General features: G+C 40.6%; 1 protein-coding gene across 4 annotated transcripts in view; it reads left to right on the top strand.

Moving 5' to 3' along the window:
• The window catches only part of LOC124059035 (cGMP-dependent 3',5'-cyclic phosphodiesterase), a 135,254-nt gene that overhangs the window by 93,473 nt on the left and 22,979 nt on the right, over positions 1 to 18,802 (top strand). For all 4 annotated transcript variants that reach the window (XM_046388750.1, XM_046388754.1, XM_046388751.1 and 1 more), the window contains 2 exons: positions 15,836 to 15,925; positions 16,173 to 16,261. In XM_046388750.1, the coding sequence (XP_046244706.1) occupies positions 15,836 to 15,925; positions 16,173 to 16,261 (179 nt within the window). The remainder of the gene's footprint in view (positions 1 to 15,835; positions 15,926 to 16,172; positions 16,262 to 18,802) is intronic.

Raw genomic sequence — 18,802 nt, 5'->3', positions numbered from 1 at the left:
TAACAATCGTGGGAAAGCTTTTCCAAATTTGAGGGTGTGAATTGTAAAGATACAATTGCTATTGATGGCTATTTTAAGGTTGGCTCAATAACTCAGCAAATGTAATGCCAGTGCCTCAGTGTTTCACCTAATGTAAAATGAAAAAGATTTCAAAATCAAATCTGCATTTCAGTGGGAGTCAATGAAAGGAGGCCAGTCTTGAGGGCTATGTGGGACGTGCGGCAGTATTTGTCAAAAGCCTGGCAGCAGCGTCCTGCAGCAGCTGCCGCCAGGTCATTGTTGACTGATTGAGGCAGGAAAACAAGCCAATACCAAAGACCTGACATGATGAGATAAAAGCTTTAAAGAGAAAGAATGAAAACCTGGACAGGTGCAGTCCGGTCCATCACTGGGTGAGCAGACAGACAAAACAAATTCTCAGCCAGATTTTCCAGTTTACCTGCATCTGTTCGTCTTTTTTGGCAACCAAAATTCACATGAATCTCTGTAATAATTATACTTGCTTGGAGTAATGAGACTCACCCAGGTGAGTGTGAGTGTGAGTTTGTTAAAGACATAAAAACACCTAGCACACAACCCCACTTAAGAATCCATCAGTATAAGGCAGTTTATTTTTTCTTTAAGTCATCTGTCTTCTCACATTTCACAGGCATTGTTTAATTATCCAAAGCCAGAGTGGCAACAAATTAGCTCACTTCAATTAATAGCCCCATCCTGCCAGCTTGTAATTACTGTTTCTGGGCTTGTTCCATATTTTGTTCATGCTATCGGGGTTGTAATTATTTTCCTGAATCATATTCTTTGTCGACTGAAACGGTGTATTTCATCTGGGGTGCTCGTCAGTCGTGCCAGGAGTGCCATATAATGAGACACCGTGGTTCAGTGCCTTTATGTTGTACCTATTCTTGTATGTTGTATGTATTGATGTTCAGTGCATTTACTTTTACAACATTTTATCTCTTTGCATTAGGACTACATACTATTTTCAGGGCTGTTATATGTGAGGCCAGAAACAGGAGCCAGAAATTAGGTGAAACGTAAAGCATACAGAGCTGCTTTGGACATACTGTGTCATGTAAAAACTTTACTTGTAGAAAATATTGTACAAAACACATTGTATGAACAAACCAAAATGTTATCGATGATGAAGAAGGTCCTGCATTTTAGTCCTTACTTGGATTTTTTGTTTCAGACACGCACATGAGGTGCATTTCAAACTCTAAATCACATGATTACATTCATAGATGATCATTTTGACAGTTAGTTTCCTCTTTCACTGATTTATTTAGTCAATTAAATATAAGAAAATAATGAACATTTCCAGCCCAACGTGTCAAATGTCATGACCAACAGACCAAAGTGTAAAGTGATTATAATGGATATTTTCATAACACTGTATATAATGACAATGGGTTCACTGATAGTGATGAACCTATAGAGAATCATTACCTGGATGTGCAGCTCCCCTTGTGCATTTGGTGCTTTATAGCGAGTTTTAACTCCTCCATTAGCTGCCCAAAACCTTTTCTGCTCATCGTTTTCATCGCTTCATTTTCACTTGCAGTAGGCAGCTGTTTTCAGCTCTGAAAACCCGCTGCATACTACCTGCTGAGCACCAAACAGTAGACAGACATAATTAGCAACTTGCTGGTGAACATAGTGGAGCATTTAGAGCCACATGTTTTCCTCAGAAATTGTTGAGGACCAAAAACAATGATCACAACTTCTGTATACTGCCCCCAGGTGGTCAAAAAATTACTTATTGCAAGAGTATAGATATTCAGTTTGCATAAATGCAAAATTCTGCTAAAAAAAATGATTGAAATCAATAATTGGTTGAACTGATTAAGTGAACTGATTAAGTGCCTGTATGTATTAATGTGTTCGTTAACCCATCCTTCCTTGGTAATGGCAGACCGGTTATCTGCAGAACAAATATACAGCATCACACCAAACAGGAAAACACAGTTCACTGGCTTAAATAATAGCGCTGCTGTAGCACCGGTTCAGTGATCTGACAATCTATGCATATAACAGTTCACAACTTGAGAAAAGAGTAGACTTTGTCTCCTGTTAAGAATGATGATAGTTGGCGTGTCTGCTATCAGGGCCATCACCTCAGTTTACTACTTACCCAGTCTCACTCCTCTAACATGTTCACACCTACTTTCATCACAACCCATCATGACCCCAAACCCCCATCCTCACAAACACTTCCTGTCAACAACTCAAACACACCTTCACACTCATCAGATTTTTGTTTTTCACATCTAGTCTTCATGAGTAATCCAATATCCAACTGGTCAAACTTCACTGAATGCTGTTTATTTCAGTTTTTTTCTGATAACATAACAGTTTCTGTACTATGTTTTTCAAAACTAATATTTTTAGGTACAAACTCTGTTGGGTTATACCCTCCCTCAGCTCAGAACAGTGTGCAGTCAGTACTCCTAGAGGGTGTCTCCACTGCAGATACAAACACACACACACACACACACACACACACACATACACACACACACACACACACACACACACACATACACACGTACATATACACTCCTCAAGGTGACCCAAGATTTTTTTAAAGGAGAAAGACACAGAAGAGGAAAGGAGGTCATGGGAAAGACAGGAACTCGTGAATGGGCATGAGATGACCCAGTAGGAGAAACTGCAATGGAGGGAGGGAGGTGGGGGAGGAAGAGAGGAAAGGGAGAGGTTAGCAAAATGTCAAGGTGACTCAAAGGTAACATCAGGAGACTGAGGCATATTATAGCCCTGTGTAAATGTGTGTGTGTGTTCCTGAGGAGATAAACAGCGACGGTCCCAGAGGGGAGTCCATCCTGGAATTTTTAACAGGAAATTTATTCTACTGCTAAACAATAGTATAATGCACACACACACAAATGTACAATAACACGGAGTGCACACGCGCACACACACACACACACCCAAAGCCTCTGAGTCTCATTAAGAGTGCAAGACAGCACAACAAAACATTTACATCAATCAGATCACTCACCTTGGACAGAAAGTGCTAGTTTTTGTGTGTGTGTCTGCCAGTATGTGTGTTTGTGTTTATTTTCTAAAGTCCTTATTGTGGGCATTGCACCTGTGCACATTTCCATTTGTGTGTGTTTGGGTGAACTAATCACACCGCGTTTATAATTCAATTTAATAAATTTTCAATTTTAATTGGCCTGCATTCATGTGCAATAGCTGCCCCAGGTGTACACTTTGAAGTGGGATCTTACACACACAAGCACACACAGCCTTTCACACACGGTGACGTGTTAAACAGACGGCTGGAGTCGGGTGAAAGGCTCCGCGTTTAAAATAACAAGTGTGTGAACATAGGAGCACAGAGAACACACCTCTCTCTTTCCTCTCTTTGTGCAAGCCTGTAGGTATTCCTGACTTCCTGTTTCTTGTCCAAAGAAGAAACTCAGTGCTGACAGAGCGACAGACAGACTCAGAGGGAGGGAACATTTGCAGTTGTGTCACAAATCTTCTGACTGCCTTTGGGAAGAGATTGTCTGTGAGCAAATGATGTGCTTAACACTGAAAAACAGGCCTCCATCCCTCTCATATGTATTAATAGCAACAGTGATGGTATTGTGAGTGGAAATCTTCCAAACAAAACTCCCAGAACAGCTGTTAAATCACCTGAAACCACCTTTATAGTCATTACTCAGTTTTCACTGGATCTGTTATTTCTTAAAAAACAGCTGTTTCACTTCTAATTGCCCCACTTACACTTAAGGGCTGGCTCAGAAGAGACTCTTTTACTTATTGCCAACTAGATCCCATGGGTGGCCTCTAGTGGCTTTGAAGCCCTTCATGTCCCCTTGAGTGATGTGACATAAGATGAAGATTCAATCTGCAACCTCAGACTTTCAAGTTTTCCAGCCCTGCAACTATTTTCAAGGATGACTAAATCTGGCAACCAGTTGCCGAGGTTCTAGCTTGTGCAAGTTGGATAAAAGCAGAGACAACAACAGAAAGCGTCAGAACTGCTGAAGTTGTGCAGCATCAAATATAAAACAAAAGCGATGCAAACTTGTTTTGTCAACATCACTAACTTTTTACCTGAAGGTTCCCATAAATGACCAGAACACAAATATGTAGCTGTAAGTGCTTATGAAGAAGAATTCACTTCCAGTTTTTGATGGTAAATTGCTAACATAACACAGCAGGAAAGCTGAAAAGGCAAAATATTTCTTTTGTCAATGGGCAAGAACACAGTTTAACACATATGGAGAAGAACATTTCTATTAACAAATAAACAAGTCCTCCAAATTAAACGAGATAGCTTGTTTGTCCGTGCCCTTGAGAACAACACATTAAAGTGTTTTCTGATCTGACACAACTACCGTGCCAGACAAACCTGTTGCCGTTCACTGTTGGTTGTTGGTTCAGCTGACTCCTTCCTTTGTCACAGCAGCTCGAGGGCTTTGCCATTTCACTGTAAACACTTTGTTTTGGGGCACTTGCTGAAAGCAATGGTTCTGTCATTTTTCTTGGAAGGACAGTCTCAGATTAATTATTTACCTGATTTTAAATGCAGAAGTTCTTCCAAGCAAATTCCTCTGAAATATTATGTATATATAAAATATTTCAAAGGAATATATGTATATAGAATAATATATGTATTTATGTGTACATCAGTAGGCTGAGATGCATTAAGAACCACAGAGTTGTGCAATTTGACATTATCTAGTGCTGTTTTGTGAAATACATGGGAGCTGTATCCATGTCCATGGCTGTCTACTGTGCAAGCTGTTTCCAAGGCAGCAACGGTTGTTGCCTTGTTTGTGCATGTCTTAAAAAAGACTGAGGATTTTTCATTCTGCTTCAGCAAGACATTATTCCTTAGTAACAGACCGTTAAACTAAATCACTTACCTTAGTAATGTCAGATACGTGATAGATAGATATATAGATAGATAGATAGATAGATGTGGGGAATAGGATGAAGCTGATAAGAGCAGCAAAAACAAGCGAGAAAAGAGAGAGAAATGAGGCTGATGTACTCAAGCAGCGTAACAACCCAGTGGATGATAGAAAAAGAGTGAATAGAGAGTGAAATTGAGCCAAGAGAATGGTGAAAGCATGTGGGTGTCTGTTTCTGAACAGAAGAGTCAGATTAAAATAGAACAACAGCCATGTGACGACAGTGAGACTGTCAAACACCTGCAGTGGAGAGACAGATAGAGAGAAAGACAGAAAGAGAAAGAGCCATAATGGGATGTAAGGGATAAATGGAGGAACAGACAGGTGACAAAGAGACAAAGGGAAAGGGGTGGGGTTGGCAATTGTGAATAGTGAGACCATGTAAAACATTAAGAGGGAACAGAGTGACAAAGAGGCAGAGTGTGAATCAGACACAGATGAGCCAAAGGTTGGGAACAAATGAAAAAGAAGGTGCAGGATGAGGAATGGAGACCATTATTGTGTCCTTCCTGAGCCAGAGTTTGTGTGAATGAGAAAGTGCAGGTATTTTTCTCCTGTGCATTCTCATCAGTCTTCCTTTTACCTGAGCCCTGAAAAGCTCCTTACAGCAGTGCTGCTGGAACAAGAGAGAGAAGATGAGCCGAGGTATCATTGTCTCCAACAAAGGTGCTATCATACACGACACATCTGTTTCATTTTCACAAGGTAGTTTTCGAGTGGCCATGATATTTAGACAGCCCTGATTGGCAGTTGTTGACATTTGAGAGGAGGCCTGTCCCTCGGTGAGAACTGATGACAATCAGAACCGTTTAAATTAGACAAGGTGCTTAGCATTTAACTGCATCAGTACTCATCCTGCATCAGGAACAAACACAGAGGCTAGACTGGGATATTATTCAAAAGTAATATGTTATTATGTAATATGGTATCAAAGCAGCAATCACCATCTGAACACTCATGCTAGACATACTCTCATGCGACCTTTATCAGAGTCATCGTTACAAAGTTTTTTCTGCATAAAAAATAATTCTGTAATAATTTCCATAAGCCATTTTACCTAGTTCTAACCTGTTGTTACCCTTTATTTTTGGCTTCTTATTACGCTGTTAGATAAATTTCAGTCTAATAATACCCATATATACCCATTTTTAAATAGTTGTTATGTTACCAAATTGCATTTATTATCCCTGAGTGGTAATGTAAAGTGCTCCTGAAAACTAAAAGGCAAAAACTAAACTTAACTATAAAATAAATGAATGAATAAATATGTCATGTAAATTGCATTAAACTATTTCTTTATTAAATCTTGACAAAAAATGTGCAGTATCTGGCTTTCCATGGTTTGGAAATTGGAAGGTGGCAGGTTCAAATCCAGCACAGAACACAGTATGAAGAGCAGAGCACCGACAATATGGCAGCCTTGTCACTCTAATGTCTCTCCAGCCAATGCATGTGGTCTTGTGTGTGTGTGCGTGTGTGTGTAATATCATAATATACGTCGTGCCTCTGCCCAGCTTACTAAAGTGCAGCTTAAAGCTTCACAGCAATCCTCAAGTGAGCAGATACACAATAAGCCCCGATAACAAAGACTAACACAAAAGGTGTTCACTGAAAAATTCGGCGAGAAAACTGAGAAGAACATTCAGATTCGCCAACAGCGTGGTCAGTGTCGTCGCTGTTGTCATCAGCGTACTTGTAGGAACGACACCTGATGGGGAAACATTACTGCTGCTTCAGTCACCACGGATGACGACCACCTCCAGAGGCGGCGACAGAGGAAGTGTCACGCAGCACAAAGGCTGCTGATGATGCTCAGTCAGTATGAAACAAAAGGAGATGTGAGACCCGTCTGAACACACCGCAGAGGAACTAATTCATTTACTCACATAGACACTCATCATCAACAATGAATGGCTGCGAACAAAACAAGCTGGCTTGACACTGTTATTCGTTTCCCACCAGCAAGAATGTTTAACTGTGAACAAACCAGACGAATCTAAAACTACACAGAGAGTGTACGACCGTTTCAGAGGTACCCTGTGAAGGCACGTTGTTTATATCCATGTTTGCTTGAAACTTTCTTCTTCTTGGTTGACTTTGATGACACATTACCACAGTTCTTTGCGCATTTCCTCCACCAGCTGTTGATGTGTGGAATAGCACAAAACGCTCTGCAGGTCAGCGCATCGTGAAGCAATAGTCAACAGTCAATTCAAATTCGATATAAAAGCAGTTAATAAGTTGGTTTGTTTTTAACATATATCCTCATATGCATGCATTAGATTTGCATGCATGTAAGGTATAAATAAAAGAGCAATTACAGAACATGTGGTTATTTTACAAAAAATACCAATGAGAAAAAGTATCAGACTTGGTTTTATCTTATGGTGGGTAAGGATCAACAGGCTGACAGGTTTCACACTGACAGCATCCATGCATCAGATTATAAATCTGCTGTACTTTTTTTTGTAGTGATTCTCTTTTTGTAATTCTTTTTGTATTTTTTTATTCTTCTGTTAGAATGTATTACTGATGAGACCAGATGAGAACAGCTGCCTGCTGTTGTCTCTGGAGATGTTAAACCAGCCTTAGACTGACTGAGAGCAGGCTTGGCAGTCGTTCATTACTGCCAGAATATTTCTGTCAAGTTTCATAGCATGTGGGTCTGCTTCAAATTGATCTTGTTGGATTTGTTCTAGATGAACTCAGTGAAATTTGGCCATGGGCATTAATTACGACTGAAGCCTTGATGATGCTGCCATAATATGTAATATGGATGATTGATTTTCATTGTAGATAGTAGTATATCAGAGCATGGGCTGGATTAACGCTCACCAATGTGCCCATGAGAGTAGAAACCTCTTCACAATCGTTTCTTGGCCTCTCCACAGACTTTCTCGCAATACCTCTCTTGTCTCTGCTCTCTGAGTGATGTGTGAATTTCATCAGTGAGCAGTTTTCTGTCATTAAGGGATTGGGTTCTCCTGTTTAGTCTGTCAATTTCTGCATTTCTACGTGTTCTTTCAAATCTGAATTTCGGTTTCTGTCTCTTCCTGTCTATCATCCACCTCCCCTTGAGTCGTGCTGAGGAAATATTTATGAATTACGGTCTGTTGGCTGATCTCAGTTTAATACCCTTCACTTTAAACTCTAGAAAACCCTGTCGACCTTCCACTCGCTCTGTCACACACACTCACACACAGGTTGGTTAATTAATTGGCAGCACCGTGATGCACCTGTTTCTCCCGTTCTTCACACAGTGATAGGTCACCTTATCATCACCATTGCAGCATCACTTTATTGTTCCAGTGTTTTATCGACTTGTGTGTGTGTGTGTGTGTGTGTGTGTGTGTAAGACAGAGAGAGAGAAAAGAAGAGAAGATAACAATTGCTAAATTGTCTTTCTTCCCTTTTTCTTTGTGTGCTTCCACTGACACTGGCTAAATTTTCATCAAACTTCCTCTTCGATTTTTGTACTTTTACTATTGTAAATATCCCTGGGACACTGTGTGTGTGTGTGTGTGTGCGTGCCAGTCAAGGCCTGTCATCATGGCTTGGCTGTATTCTACAGTGCATGTGTCTCCAGTATGTTAGTGATGCTACTGGAGACCCAGCTCTGTTGGAATAACAACCAGGACCCACTGCAACACTACGAGCCTCCCTCAGGCCACACTCTGTGTGTGTGTGTGTGTGTGTGCATGTCTTCTGTATGGTTTTTTTTCCCTTTTCTCCCCTCTTTGCTAGCTAAAATCAATATGCATCAGTAATTCACTCAACTCAAATGTTAGAGTGTGAACGGTTCGTCTCCTGTTGACTTAAAACATCCTTGAGCAAACATACAGCAGGTGAGGGAAAGAGCAAGCCAGTCAGTGCACAGAGGGCCTTGTCGGAGCATGTAGATAGATGATTTAACATACAAATCCATAAGCATGAGGGAGGATTCCTTTAATCACCTGAAAGTGTGATGCCATTACCCTCCATCCTCTTGCTGTTAGATCAAGGTCGACCATTCAAGTAGTCAGACAACTCCGTGAACAACGTAACAGATAAAAAGAGCGAGAGTTATCCTAAAGGGTCCAATTACACCCCGAAATTAATCCTCCTTTAGCTTAGCTGGGTCTTTACCTAATGTGGCCAATTTAGAATATTAGTATTCAGCTAACTGGCTAATCTGAATCTGATTCTCCACTGAAAGTGTTACCTTGCAATCAAACATTAAGAAATAGGATGCTTTGTTCTGTTCTTTTTTGTACAAATGAATCAGCATGTCACCAAAATAAAAACAAAACCTCTGTTCCCTGTTTTAATTTTACTAAATAATAAGCAAAAATGTGTGAATGGTGTATCTTTGTCTAATATGATTGGGACCATAACTCCAACAAAGTACAGGAACTATAAAATCTCAAACCAGGTTCTGAAGGTTTTCTTAGTTCATGTAAGCTTAAAGTGGCAGAATTTAATGCATCTCTTTTTAAAGCAGAATGTGTTCATGGTGGCATTTTTAGATTGTCTTGTGGAATACTGACTTCAGTGAAAAACTTCAAATGTGCTGTATATCCTTTAGAAAATAACATATTCATGTAGCTGTGGTGGACTGGCTGATTTGTATTAATGGTGGACAGAGAGGTTCAATAGAAGAAAAAACTGATATGATTTAGTGATGATTACAGTTTTGAAAATGTGAAAGAAAGAAAGAAATTGTGTTGGATTTCATGCTTGTCACATCATCTGATCAAAATGAACAAGTCATTCACCTTTTCAGTCCATCTGGCAATACTCAAACAAGAGCCGGTTTCAAATAACGAGCAAATGGTAGCAGATCCCAAAACAGGGAGGTGTCTTTATGAAATGATCAAATCAGTACCTAAAGTTGCCATTATGTTTCCCCGTTCTGTCATTTTGATATTGTTATTTCTCTGCATACCACATCTGTTGCATGTCTGTCTCTTTTCATTCTGCTGCTCTTCTTGTGGTTTCCTCCCTTTTTTGATCAGGTTTGTTTTTCTTTATTTGAACTAAGGATGAAGGATATCATATGTTGCACGGACTGTAAAGTCTTTTGAGGCCGGTTTGTGATTTTTTGGGCTATAACTTAACACCATCTCCATCCACTGATGAAGGTCATAAGATGTGACTAGAAACTCTAAAGATTTTCTTCTGAGTGGCCAGATTGCCAGATTTCAGGTGTAAAAAAAACAGTAAGAAATCAGGCTGTCTCTGATTTTAGCCTTTAGCCTGATTTTCCTCCATCTGAAGTAAAGGTCATCTCTCTCCTCTCCCTGTTTATCAAATATATTTGCAGTAGCATTTTCTTGCATCTTACGTCATGCATATTCCATATCAGCGCTCCTCAGGGGCTCAGATCTGTTTCCTGCTCAGCCTTTTGCACACCGTTGTTGCTGAATTCAAATGAAGAGCTCCTCAGAGAGCAGATCTTGCACCCCCAGATGCAACTGTATAACTATTTTTGCAATTATTCTTTCACCATTAGACAGCAAAGATACAGCAGACACAAGCGCTGACTAGCAGAGCTTGGTCAAATAGCTGTGAGAAATAATTTTGTTGTAATCATATATTACCACATATAAAAATATACACAAATCAGACAGCACCATCAAAGTTCTCTTTATTTGCATGGTACTGTATGTGCCATAAAATTCCTGCTCACCAGGCAGCAAAAGCAAAAATAAACCTTAGAAAGAGTGTTCAAATATTATCTGGCCTGGTTCTGCTCAGTGGAAAATTATCTTTATATTATACAGAGCTGATTTGGCTTTATCCTGCTAGCTACAGCTTCGTCCATGTAGACTTAATTAAGCTTTTCAGTGAGTTGTCCTCGTGGAGTTATGCTCCAAATGTCTGTCTGCCTTCACATTAACTCTGATTTATGACTGCTGTAGTTCAGAGAAAACACTGAATGAAGGAGTAAAATTTTGCATTTTTTTTTTCTTTTTTCTTTTTAACCTACATTTATTAGCAGGTCAGCATTTTCATATGCAACAACCAAATCCTGCTTTCCTATAAACTAATTTCCATACCATTATACCTGTAGGCTGACCATTATGTTCTCAGCTTCACAGAGATATTTAAGGCTTAAGTGGTCTCCTGAAGAGCAAACTAAGCATTGCTCTTGCGGAAGAAGAGTACACACTTCAGATGCCTGTACAAAGTTCAAGTAAAAATGGAAGGTATAGAGAAAATATAATGGTCTAATTTTATTTACATAGGTCAAAATCACAAAATTGCATTCTGTATAGCACACAGCCATAGAGCACACTCCATCATCACACCCTTGTGTCAGATTAAATGTTTAAAGGAGGGTTAAAACAGAAGAAACCTGAGGCAGCATCGCATTATGCAGGGCTTTACTCTGGACAGGGATTCAGTCTTAACGTCGTCTTGTTTTTAACTGAAAAACAAGGTAACATGAGCTACCTAAGGTATATAATTTATGTTGTGTAAGTTACATAACTGAACTTACATGACTAAACCCAAACCATGACGTTTTTTGAAACCTAACCAAAGCTAAGTGATGCATAAACGTAGCCAAACAACTCCAACAGTCCAAAACTTGGAAGCAAGCTTTATTTTGAAATTGTCTAACTGGATGTTACACATTTGTAACTTGACCACAGAGAGTCACTGGCACAACAACAACAGGCCCTGCAGTGAAATGAGTCAGGATCACATGCATGCACTAGCCAAGTATAGCTAAAACTGACAAACCAGTGTGGCATCCGCATCAACATTACAACGATATGCTCATATTGAAACTGATCTGACACCAGTAGATCCCAGCAGAAACCTAGAATCAAGTCAAGAGTGCAGTGAGTAGATTCACAGACAAGCTGGGTAAAACCAAAAGTATCAATAAGTGCCAATGAGGCTTTATTTAGGAAACTGAAGCCATACTCAGAGATGCATTTTCTGAATTCTTCTAAAAGTCGGGAGTAAAGGCCAGGTGTGCACAGCAGTGTGTGGGGATACAAATGTGATCACCATATATTTTGGTTAGTCAGACTTCATCAGGTGCATTGTGGGACGCAACACCACTGCCAGTAGTAGGGATGTTGATTGGATATTTGTGATTCACACATTTATGTGTGTGAATATAAGAGATAAGAGAACTTGTGAGTAATACGGCAGGGAAGGGAGACAGTCTCAGTGTTGTAGACCGACTTATTAGTTTGCACTGTGAAGATTTCATGGGGAAGGACGTGTCAGCTGGTAAACACAAGAGCCTAAGGAACGTTATATGTTGGCGGGGTGTCTGATAAAGATAAAGATAAAGAGAGAGGAGTTCATGTTTAGCTATGCTGATCACTGTTACCCTTCAAAATGTCAGACCGCTCCGAGTGATTAGGAAGCCTGCAGATAAAGACAACAGCAAAGACGACACCCCAATGAAAAGAGGAGTGGGGGAGGGACGGGAGGAGAAACCTGGAGATCAGTGTAAATGTTCGGGGAGCGGGTAGATAGATTCAGGGAGGAAAACGAGAGACATAGAGCCATAGAGATGAAGAGGTTTGAACAAGAGGAAAGAAACGCCCCATAATTCACCACAGGTATTAGTATGACATTTACAGGACAATACATCCTGCTTCAGATCAGTGCGTCGCTGCAACGAATTAAGAATGACAGTAATGCAATGAGTAGAATGAATGTGGAACCTGTAAGAATGATTCTGAAATTCAATAGAAATAATGAAATAGATATAATAGATCATTAACATAATGGCTCTTCACATTGTCCTGTCATGCTGATTATTTTGGATCTCCATCGTTGGGGATTGGGGGGAGGATTTGATGTCTCTCATATTAAAAAAAATGAATTTGTTATGGCATTTTCAACTCAATTCAGATAAAAGCTTGAACCACATTCACATAAACTGAAATCGCATTAGAGCAAAACAAACTGTTAGTGTAATGAAATAATGCCACTGTTTTTCATTCAGATTTTAGAGACTGTGCTTCAGATTTGAATTAATTGAAACATGTTGTTGTCCTCTAACTAATTCTTCTGTTGTGGGGGTCAACTTACCATATTGACTGAGCATTAAATTTGTGTTCTTTCTTTAATTACAATGCAAAGTCTTTTTTTGGTTTACAAAAGGTTTTCACATGACAGCAGCAAAATGGAAGTAGTGCATGTGTTCGCGTCAAGACCTGGTGAGTGGGCATTTGTGTATGTGTGTGTGTGTCTGTGTGTGTGTGTGTGAGAGAGAGAGAGAGAAGGGTGGAGCACCAGCTAAATTAATATGACAGATGGTTGGGGTTTATGTCAAGAAATGATTGTGAAAGTCATAAGACAGAGTCTGACATTTACCAAGGCACACATCTTATTGTTACTGCATGCACACACAAACAGATACACACATACACACACAAACAGATATACACACACACACACATACACACACACACTGAGAATAGCAGGTTTCAGCATTCATTCTCAACTCTTGACAGCAGAGTAGGGAGAATGGGGAAATATTGTTTGTCTGCTTTTCACATCTACTTTCCATCAAACATTACTTATCGGGATTTCAGAATTTGCAGCTTAAGACACAACACACTCAAGTTCGTTCTCTAACACACACACACACTAACACACACACACACACACACACTAACACGGGCTGGCAGAGCTCCAGCTTCATTACAACAGCACTCTGCCGGACTGATTGAGTGATCAAAGCTAATCGCATTTAATCATATCTAATCATATGTAATAACCAACACTGAGTGCTCAGACATGACAAGGCTCTCCACTCTCTCCCCATCTCTCCCTTTTCCTCTCATCTTCTCCCTCACTGCTTGACATTCCTCACCCCCCTCATCCAGCCACTAACAACTCCTCCTTCCTCCTCCTTCCTCCTCCTTCCTCCTCTTGCCTTCAGATCTTTTGTCTTCCATGTTTACTCCCAGTCAAAAACAAGGCTGAACGTGAGAGGAGCAAGCGGTAGAGGGAGGGTGTGAATAAGAGGAGAAAAATAAAGATTAAAGAGAGAGGGTGACAAATGGACACCCTCTGTAGTACATTGAGCCCTCCAGCAGGCACAGCTCACTGTACTTTTGTGGTATTTTATGCTTAAGGAAGGAAGAATATGTTCTTCCTTCCAGCTCTGTTGTGTGACTAAAAGCTTTGTCAGGACAACTGGGAGAGGATGATCTGATCTGTCCTCTTTCCAGTTTATATTCAGTACACACATCTAAAAGCTGCAGTGTCTTAAGCCTCTGCGATTTCTTCCAGTGTTTTTCCATGCTTTGATCAGATTTTAAAATGTCGTTAAGAGTCTCTCTTTATATTGTGCTTACATGTAATAATAATGCAGTGTGATAAGTGAAACTTTGGGGGGATTTAAGTAGACTGCACACGGAGAGTGAGTTGTCTCATCATATGCATTTTTTTGCCGTCACCTGGGATGTTACAAGCTCTCTTCTGCTAAAGTTGCTCCTGTGAGGCGCTGAGGTTCTGAACGCCTCTTTGTGATGTTTGTGGAAAGTGAAAATGTAAGACATTAAGGCTCAAACTCGATCTTGCATAACCTTAAAATAAAAGCATCCTAGTTATCAGACATCAGCTCTCCTGTTTGCCTTCTTCTGCTTGTTTCCAAACCTAATCCTTATTAAAGTCGGTGGTTGTTTTCGCATGACTGAAAGTGCACTTGAAGAAGAAAACAAACTGCCCTCACCTTGACGGTGCGTTGTCCCTTTTAAGGTATTAATGCGCTTCAAACAAAGTGCTTGTCTAATGACATCTGAAATACCCTCCACCAACACCTTTGTGGCATCAGAATTGGGGAGGCTGTTTTTTGCAGTTTTCTTGTTGACAAAACTAACAATTGGACAAGCCACTTTATGCAACAATTGGCTTGGTGTGCAGAGGGAACATGAATGGTATAAATTGTATGAGCTTCTCTGTGGACTTTTCTTTTTCATTCTTCTCACATTTTCTTCTGCCTTTTCGTGTTTACTACATCACCGTGCAGCACCTCCATTCGTACAACTCACCCCATTTCACGCCTCTTGTTTACAGCCAGTTTTTTGCCCCACCTTGAAGTGCGGCTACTTTTTAAGAACTACGAACACTTTTGCCTTTACATGTTTGGACAGAAATACCAAATAGTTTCAAGCGTAATCCCGCCTTTTCCTGTTTTCCTCTGAACAGAGGTGATTTCCTTTTGTTTGTTGTTTTGTTTGATTTGTTTCAGCTGAGATCCTTCGTGCCTGTCTGTCGTCAGGATTTGTGTGTGCAGTGAATTTTGATGTGGAAAGATATTTTATTGAAGTCAGAAGAGATAAAGATTTATCCTTTGATTTGATCAAAGATCGGGTTTGATCAGACAGATCAGAGGATGTAATTAAGATAACCACCACTCTGCCACAAGTTAAGTGCTTCTATCCATTCTTCACAGAGTGCAGCGATGACAACACAGTAAATATGTGTTAGGTAATTTGTGAACCATGAGATTTTTTTTGCCAGTCGTACCACAAAATATCATTTTTTGAATATTCAGCTGCTTCTTGCCTGGCAAGCTCTGCACATGATTTGTCGAGTGCTTGGTTTTCACAGTGCCAAATTGAAACGAAAGCACTGAGTGTCCTGAAGAGCAAAACTAACTCTAATAATCCCTGATGATGCCTGAGTTCAGATCATTTTTAAGCTCTTCACTTGTGCCTCCAACAAGCACAAACTGCAGAGTCTGAAACAGTTCAAATATTGTTTCAGTGGCCTTCATAGCCTGCCAAGCTAAATATCTGGGGAAGAGCTGTTGTACCATAAACACTGCAGCCACAAAAAAATATAGCCAAGGCCTCAGGATTTTGAGACCATGAACAAACAACCAAATAGACATCAGGGCATCTGTTTGTGTCCTTCCCCAGGATGGTTTGTTGCGGCTGGCAGCGGTTGTCGACTCGCGAACGCTGCGAGTGGCCCTTCGAGACAGCATACAGGAGCTGCTACCCAGCACGGTATTTACACACACACACAAACACTACATTTGCACAAATAGCTGAACATAATTGATGTTTCCTTGATTTCTAACCTGAAAAAGAAGCTTTCTGTTGGTATTCGGTGCAGTTAAGCTAAGTTCCTCAGTCCTGGCATAAGACCCAAGAACAGAGGGCCTTTGTTGTAAATGGATGAGGCTCATCATCACTCATTAAATTAATTAGAATGTGATCAATATTACAAACGAAGGTGTGTGTTTCATTCCAGGAGTGCGTATGTGTCTACATGCTGGAGGGAGACTCGAGGCTGCTATCTGACGACCCGCCACATGAACTGCCACAGGAAGGAAAGATCAGGTGTGTGCTCCTTGTGTGTGTGCTCCTTGTGTGTGTGTGTGCTTGTGTGTCTATGTAGCAAGCCACAGATGTTACTCAGTAGAACAAGGGGGGGATGAAGAGGGGCAATAGAGATGGCTGTTTTCTCCGCATGAAAAGCAGGTGCCACCTGAATGAATATGAGCTGCTCAGACCAAAATCTCATCATCAGCACGAGGACCTCCTCTGTCTCTCTTATGCTCACCATTTCTTTCTTACTTGCTTTCCTCATCCCTGCTCTGTATTGCTCTCTCACTAAAGCTCTCTCTTTATGTCACTTTTTTCCCCCTCTTATTACACGTCTCCCTGATGAACTCTTTCCCTCCACCCTCTCCACCTTCCCACCTCGCTTCATCAGTCCATCATTGCCCTTTTTTTCCTCTCAGCCCGCTCTCTCCCAGAGGAGCCATGAAGCAGTAAGCCACCTGTGTTTTGGTCGTTCTGCCCCCCACCCCCCCACCCCTGCCACTCCTCTGCTTTCCCACTGCTCCTCTCTCACTCACTCTCTCTCTCACCTTCAATCTCTCTCCCCACGGAAACATTGCAGGGCTAATAGCTGAGGTGACAGCACCAGGGGTCCCTCAGCAAGACAGGGTTATCCTCTCTTCTCTTAAGTGTTCTCTGAAGCTCTACAACCCCATGTGCTACTGCGACTTCTGCCCAGGCGCTGGCAAAAACCGGCACTACATTATAGATGAAACCGTCTCGTTGTCAGACAAGAACCCAACACCTTTTTGCCACACAAATATGAGATTGCACACAAACATACTTATGCAGACTGGAACACGCAAAAACACAAGCACAGACCACACATATGGGCACACACATTTGTCAGGGCTGCCTGCAGGCTAGAGGTATTGGGGATATTAAAAGAGCTACAGGGCACTTTGTTACGTTTCTCCCTCTAATTCACCTGCTTATATAAGCCTGTTATCAAGACCTTGGCATACAAACACACACACAAACACACGCATAGACCCCCCCCCCCCCACACACACACACACACACACACACACACACTCACACTCAAAGAACCCATCTGTGAGGCAGAAGGCCACTGTGTTTGTACCTCATTCCAGCCCACTCTCTAATACATACAAGCCTATAAACTGAACCTTGAGACAAACACACACACAAACACACACACACGCAAATGCACAAACAAGTTCAGCCAAGATGGCTCTTGTAGTCGTATATCCTCTGAACCATTTGTTGTGTAGAAGATAAATGAAGACTCATAGTCAAACAAGCTATTGTTAGAAATGCTGCAGGAAGACACACAGTCCAAGGTCTTAGAGATACAGAAGACAGTGGAACTTGTACAAAGTGCAGTTGCACAACTGTTCTAATAAACCATCTCAGTTCGTTGCAGGTTAGTCACATTTATGAAAACTTTATCATCCGCTAATGTGACAATTTACCCCTCGCCTCAAGACAGAAAAACACGTTTGACAATACAGAGGAAATTCATATTTCCTTATTAATGTAATAAACAGATGATTAACAAATTGCAGGTGATTGATAATTATGTTTTTGTCATTTTATTTTGTAATGATTTTGACATAGATACAGTTTGTGAAGCTGTCATGCATTTATTAAGTCATTAATATCTTACAAAAAAAAAAACATAAAAAACATACAGTGTGTCACCTGTAAGTGATAAGACTGGTCTACAGTCCAATATAAATAGACCATAATGATGTAAGTGATGTGTAGCTTTCAGTCTTATATTCATTATACTTTATATTACGTCATACGTTAAGTTGTTTGCTGTCCAAAAATTTGCCACCACCTGATAAATTTGTGTGCAATGCACAAATGTTCAAACACTCAAGACTGATAACTGTTGCTGTACGGATTTTCCTGAGCTCCTCAGAACAGACAGGATGTAATCCACTCTCTATAGACAAAATAACACAATACAGTACCTTAACTTAATTAGTCTGAATCAGGGTATTTTTGCAAACTAGCATCCCACCCCGGCTGTTAGGAACTGCAGCGTTTCTTTATGGTGGTTAAGCAGTTACAACAAATGGAGCTCGTAGTGTAGCAGCAACACAAAGCCATTATCATCACGTGGATCAATTAATCATCAGCTGAGCTGTATGAGTGCCAGCTGCACACCTACAGGAGCATATTTACTGAGTGGTCTGTTTTGCTGGCCATCTCCAGGTCTTTGCCTCTGCTGCTGCTACCTGTTGTCACTGTAAACACACTGCCCACCTGCCAGCTTTCACCCACATGTCATTCAGTTTGACCTGTTGTTGCTTCAAATTGTTGTGCAACTTCAGTTGACCTTATAGCTATCACCACACACCAGACATTTAAATATAAACCAAATAAATATAAATACATTTTATTACCCAGTAGCTATGTCATATGCGCATGGAGGAAACTGTTTTTCCTAATGCCTCGAGGTGAGTTTTTTTGCTCTTTGTCGTGGCCACTATAAATTGGCTTCATGATCGTGCAGGAAAGCTGCTTTGAACAATGACATTACACAAAGGTCAGCTGTATTTGCCA

Source organism: Scatophagus argus, chromosome 5, assembly GCF_020382885.2.
Source record: "Scatophagus argus isolate fScaArg1 chromosome 5, fScaArg1.pri, whole genome shotgun sequence".
Lineage (NCBI taxonomy): Eukaryota > Metazoa > Chordata > Actinopteri > Scatophagidae > Scatophagus > Scatophagus argus.
This window is presented reverse-complemented; position numbering and strand designations above follow the sequence as displayed.